The 6,777-nt window shown below is 35.1% G+C and overlaps 1 protein-coding gene across 1 annotated transcript in view; it reads right to left on the reverse strand.

Moving 5' to 3' along the window:
• Positions 1-3,838, reverse strand: part of LOC106875273 (WD repeat-containing protein 5) — a 21,217-nt gene extending 17,379 nt beyond the window's left edge. The window contains exon 1 of the mRNA XM_014923360.2: positions 3,667-3,838. Within this exon, the coding sequence (XP_014778846.1) occupies positions 3,667-3,807 (141 nt within the window). The 5' untranslated portion in view covers positions 3,808-3,838. The remainder of the gene's footprint in view (positions 1-3,666) is intronic.
• Positions 3,839-6,777: the final 2,939 nt, after the last annotated feature.

The raw sequence follows: 6,777 nt of genomic DNA on the forward strand, positions 1-6,777 counted from the left end.
AAGAGCTCTCTAAACTTGGCCCAGGCTATTCTTATTCTAGCAGTTACACTTTCAGCGCACCCACCCCCACTACTAACTTGGTCACCCAGATAGCGGAAGCTATCAACTACCTCTAGTTTTTCTCCCTGGGATGAGATAGAAGTTGTTTCCTGTTTGTTCACAGTGTTTATTGCACCTGAACATCTGCCATATACAAAGACTAACTTTGTAGTTAATCTGCCTTTGATATTGCTGGACCTCTTATGTGTCCATAGCTTGCACCGGGTACATCTTATAGAGTTACTACCTACTCCTTTACTGCATACTGAGCAGGGCCATCTACTTGAAGGGGTTTGTGTTTTATTTGGAAACAGGTAGGGATTGATTTGTAGGAAGAGATTGATTTTAGGAAGGGCATCTGACCATAGAAAACTCTGTCCCATACAAGCATAGAACAGATGATATTAGAACAATGATGATGATGAGTATGTATTCATCATCATCATCATCATTGATGAATATGTATAATGCACACCTCTAATTTTGGGCTATGAAATCCCAGAAAATCTCTCAGTATATATTTACTGACATTTCTTTAGTGTTAAGATGTATAGAAAAGAAGTGCTTAACCAGATTTATTATAACTGCTGTCTAAAATCCATTGTAAAAGTTCATACATCCTAAATGAAGCAAAAATCAAATTTAAAAGTGACTTCTGAACTTTTGTAATGGAGGCTTAATCCTTTTACGTTTAATCTGGCCATATATAGCCCAAATATTGTATCTGTCTTATGTTAAAACTGACCAAATCCCATCTCTCACACCTACTCTACAATGTTTTTCTAAAAATATACAAACAGCTTGCTTACCAACCACATGGTTCTGGGTTCAGTCCCACTGCGTGGCATCTTGGGCAAGTGTCTTCTACTATAGCCTCGGGCCAACCAAAGCCTTGTGAGTGGATTTGGTAGACGGAAACTGAAAGAAGCCCGTCGTATATATGTATATGTATATATATGTGTGTTTGTCCCCCCAACATTGCTTGACAACTGATGCTGGTGTGTTTACGTCACCATAACTTAGCGGTTCGGCAAAAGAGACCAATAGAATAAGTACTAGGCTTACAAAGAATAAGTCCTAGGGTCGATTTGCTCGACTAAAGGCGGTGCTCCAGCATGGCCGCAATCAAATTACTGAAACAAGTAAGAAGAGTACATCATTGAAATCTTGAAGCTACAAAATAATGTGTGATTCATTCAAAACAATGCAAATAAAAACAATACACATGACAAAGAAATCTGAATGCTAAAGGGTAAAAAGTATACCAGCTGTAAAATCATCAACATTAAGTAAAACTTTATTATTTTTCAAAAGTGCTTTTTGCATCAGAATCTTAAAAAACAAACAAACAAAAGACCACCTATTATTTAATTTCAGTGGACATAAATTATGTTGGCATTATAAGTATCTTTCCCTTGGACTAATGTATCCAAGGTCCTAGTGTCACACAAAGTTCCACAATTTCATGTTGATAATCCCTGCTCTTATCTATAGAAAATTTACTCTTATAAAAGACTGCTGTCAAATGGTATTAAAGATATTATATCTCAAAAGAGAAAAGTTGTTTTTATTGTGACCATCGTTCAGTTACCATATCATTCTTCCCGTGGACAGGTTAGAAAGTCTTGCTGCTTTGATGGGATGTCAAATCCATGTACTGTATCCTATATAGCCTATTCCACAGATCAGAAGTATGGTACAAAAAAGGATAATAGTTTGAAACCAGAATCAGCAAACTTAGTAGTGCAAACTGGAAACAACAATGCTATCATTAGAAGAAACGGATTTAAAACTTTTGGATCTTGTAGACTAAAGCAGACCTAAATTTGAGCCAAATGAAACAAGTAGAGCTGGGGCAAGGCAGGGACAATAAATCATCACTAGTCATTGCCTCTGTGAGGCCTAATGTTCAAAGATCATGTTTCACCATCTTATCCCATGTCTTCCTGGGTCTCCCCCTTCCACTGGTAGAGATTGGCACTTCTTCAAACAACTGTTCACATTCATCCAAGTCATGACCATACCAATGCAGCCGTTTCTCTTGCACACCACATCTGATGCCTATCGTACATGCACACTGACATTGCACATCCAGCAAAGCATACTAGTTTCATTTCTTTCAAGCTTACGCATATCCTTAGCAGTCACAGCTGTGTAGCATGGATGTTTGCACACAAACATCATACAGTCTGCCTTTCACTCTGAGGGAGAAGCTCTTTGTTATCAACAGAAGTAGTAACTCTCTGAACTTTACCCAGCCAATTCTTATTCTAGGACCATCTTGGAGTATCCACCTCCACAACTGATTTGGTCACATAGATTACAGAAGCTAATAACTACTTCTAGCTTTCCCCTGCTTGGCATTTGATGGAGTCTATTTTCTGTACATTTATAGTGTTTATTGTACCTGTGCACCTTCCACACACAAACACTATTTTCCCTGTTAACCTTCCTTTGATATTGCTGCACCTCTTATGTGTCCCTAGCTTACACTGAGTACATCTTATGGAGTTTCTATCTCCACCTTTTCTACAGACCGAGCAGGGCCATCTACCTGAAGGCTATATATATATATATATATATATATATATATATATATATATATATGAACCTTGCAAGGGGCGTTATGCTCGTAATAATAAACACATTACACCGGTAATAATAAACAGTAGTTTGATTATTGTTCTTCTCCTTTTACACATCTTTTTATGATTTTATAAGTTTTTTCTTCTCTCTCTCTCTTATGCCAGACATATTTGGTTTTGAGGGAAACATGGAATTAGCCAGACTTCCTTAATATGATGCTTTATTTTGTCCTCTGCAATCCTATGAGACATACAAAGTTGTTGATAATTTATATAGTGGGGTGGAACGTATATATCTGAAGCTATATATTGCAGAACACTGAGGTGAAGTTCATGGTTGCATCAAGCTCCTACTACTGTTATGCAATTATTTCAGCATCTTGATGAAATATATGTCCTATAAGGCTTTGAATACCACACCTGCTTTCTGCCTGTTATTATTATTTACACACACACACACACACAAATAATACACAATGTTATTTATTATTCTGAAGTCTCTTGTAAACTGTAGAGGCTACACTCATATAAGGAATGATAAACATTGTCGAACATTTCGCTACTGTATTTATTCTGAGATGTTCTGTGTTTCTTTCAATTACTTTAAAAATAACAAAGAATTTAGTAAAATAACTTAGTTATCATTTAGCTAGTGTTAGGAACATAAATTGTGACTAAGGTTTGGTGGAAGATTTAAATTCAAAACAAATGAAAACAAAACATTTGTACTCAGAGCCAGAACCGGTTTCAGCCGGGTTAGTAACAAAAGGGTTAAATGCCAGAAACTGAAGAATACACTATAACTACGAGGTGTGATTCATTTCCCCTGAACAGATAACTCTTTATAAATCACATATACACTTTAAATTACGTAACTCTGAAAACCACCTTTTTCTGCAGATTTCCCTCTAACAACTAACCTAGTTAATCTAAGAGAACCCAAAATGTTTGTGGACATTGTACTGCAATCTCTGTTTAACTAACACAAAGTTTCAATTCATTTGAAAAACACTTTCAGAAAGAAGTGATGAAGAACGCTTACCATGGGTTGTGATTGTGATTTTGTGCCAGTTCCGCCAGTTGCTGAAGTTGGTGGAGGTGCTGTTGATGACAGACTAGAATTATTCTGAGACACAGGCTTCTGGTCTCCACCATCACCATGTTTGCCCTCTTCACTTGGCATTCTCACCTGCAGATAAATCAGGTATAAAAAAATGAAATCATTCAAATAACAAGAGTAATCATAATTTTTCAGACTATTTTACTTTATGTTTAGAGATGTAAAGTTTAAGAAATACACTAAGTTTTAACCAGTTTTGATCTCTAATTTTCCTCAGGCATCTATTTTCTGAATGTCTACATACTATCAGACTGGATTCAAACTAAAACTTTTAAATTCTAAATTAAGGATTACTTCATATGTATGTGCTATTGAAATCTAAACATTTAACTCTTTTGTTACCATATTTCTTTTGGAATACACTATAAATAAAATCACTGTCCTTTTTAAACTGGTGTATGGAATATAAAGTAACATAAAATTTTGGAGTAAAGTTTTCATTTAGATCCCTTTAAAATAGGAAGCTTATTTCATAGAGCCAGGGCAATTTCAGGCAAGTTGGTATAAAAAGGGTTAACGAAAAAAATTATGGTTGAATGTTTCATTGGGAAGAATATGTGATAAATACACAAGTTTCCATCAGCTGTTGAGTATAAGATGAAATATTAAATTGATAATAAAACCAACTTTAAAAATTACTTTAGATATTATTAAACCTTAGAATATTGTTTCTTCTTCAAAATTTCTTTTTCAAAAATATTTGGGGAAAACAAAAATATTTTAGTCAAGAGAGCTGGATTGGGCTCAAATACATGGAGCATTAGAATAATCTCAGTAGAAATAAAAATGCAGTGACAAAAATAGCCAATGTCTAATATTATTTCCATTTTTCTAGCATGTACAGAAGACAAGTAAAGTTGTCATTCTCAACACCCTCTCATATCTGCTTTTGATGCCTCCACTTGTTGCCCCACACACTATAGACACTTTTGTGTACCTCCATTTCTGCAACATCACTCTCTTCATCCCCTCCAGTCTCACACCCTGCACATCATTTTCCTACCTTCTGATCAATCTACATATATATGTGATATTGCTGCTCTCCACAGCTCCTGTGTTGCTGCTTGTCACCCCCCTCTTTCCTGAGCCACTTATATCTCTCTATAGTTACCATCCACCACAGCTATGCATTTTTAATCACTTACTACATCCACCACTAGTTCAATCTCTAACCATCTGTCACTCTCCTCTCACACTTTTATGAAATTACCCTCTCTTTCTAACTGATCCAATATCTGTATTCTTTTCATAAGCAACATCTTTTACGTTAAGAGTACATTCTGGCACCCTGTCACCACCATCTTTATCTCCCTTCCAGTTACTCTTACCCATCCTTACAGAATGTAGAGTAGCCATGTAACTCCTCAATAGCAAGACACCTATGTCTGTCCTTGTACCACTTAGCTCTCAACACCTGGCATAAAGTCACCTCCTCCTACTCAGTCGAAGAAGCTTTTTCCTTTGTCTTGCAAGTTACCTGATGACCTCACTAATACCAGTGTTACAGGGAAAAAAAAGTGGTTGGTATTAGCCAGCAAAGCCATGCCAAAGCTGACATTTGGGCCTGATGAAACTCTGACTCACTGAACACTGTCAAACTGTTCAACTCACGCCAGCATGAAAAACAAACGTTAAATGATGATGATGATGCATCATATCTATTCTTAATTTCTGGAGCAGGTGGACATTTATATATGTAACAACTTATACACATATGTATATACACACACATAAGTAGCCCTGCATGGCATGTATTATTGAGTGAGAGTGAGAGAGACAGACAAGTTTTGTCACAAGCTGCTTGCAATTTGGATACCGATTTCATTTGCTTTATTTGATTACCTCAAGTTTTATCAATACTTTAATCTCTGTATAATCTATGTTGTACCTGAGTTCAATGACTTACAAGAAGTAACTACTACTCATTTTACAGCTGCCTTTCAAAACAAATAATTTATCAGTTTATACTCTTTTCATTCTATAGCATTTTCTTTAAATGTTCCACATCAATGCACAAGTGTCACAGTTATTCAATATACACACACTTGCTATAATTTAGTTCACACACACACATTAAATTTGTTGTGAATAAAAATCCTTAATTAAACAACTAAACTGTTTTTTATTTTGGTATGATTAAAGTCTACACGTGGGACAATATTGCAAAGAATCTACATGTATAAAATGAAATCCACAAGGACCTAAGATTTAATTCCTAAACACATATCTTTAAATTATAGATATATACTAGGTTTTTTTAAATATTTGTTTAAAATCAATTGTTGTCACTTGGCCCAGGTCAACTCTGATTGATCATAACTATGATAAACAGCATCACATTCTTCATTCAGTATATCCAGGACTACAAACAATCCACACAGTGGAATATATTTTATACCATGAAGATGAGAAGTCTAACATTTTGGATGCTTTTTCTCTCTCTGAAGAGTAAACACTTGAAATATTAGACTTTTTCCTCACGCCATATAACATATTCCATTTATATTACTTTTTGTTCATGAGAATATCACTAGTTTCCAAGGACTCTGTTTTATTATAATCTGGTCTACATTTTCAATGTGTCCTTTTTTTAAGGTGATACAGTGTAGCTTGAGGGAGATTTATTTGCTGAAACAAGTAAAAGTGTAACCTTACAGAAACTATACCAGCTAAACCGTCTCTAAATGCATTAAAAACACTAACATAAATCTGAACACTATTTCAGAAAATTATCCCCGTTTTCTTTGAGCATATAAAAGACAAATTTAGCTGAACCAAAATGAATAAGACAACCAAAGGTAAATTTGTCTCCTCACTTCTCCATGATTACATTTGAGAAAAGACTCATACACATCAACAGAAATTTAAAATATCTAGGTCAAATTGAAAGAGGATCATGGAAAAATGGTACATGACATGAAATTAACGAAACTCGACATAAAAATGTTTTTATATATCTTCACGATATATTTACGCACCACACAGTTAAAAAGAAGAAATTCGAATTAGTCATTACTCATTTTGTCCCACTTA

The sequence above is a fragment of the Octopus bimaculoides genome, chromosome 2 (genome assembly GCF_001194135.2).
Source record: "Octopus bimaculoides isolate UCB-OBI-ISO-001 chromosome 2, ASM119413v2, whole genome shotgun sequence".
Taxonomy (NCBI): Eukaryota; Metazoa; Mollusca; class Cephalopoda; order Octopoda; family Octopodidae; genus Octopus; species Octopus bimaculoides.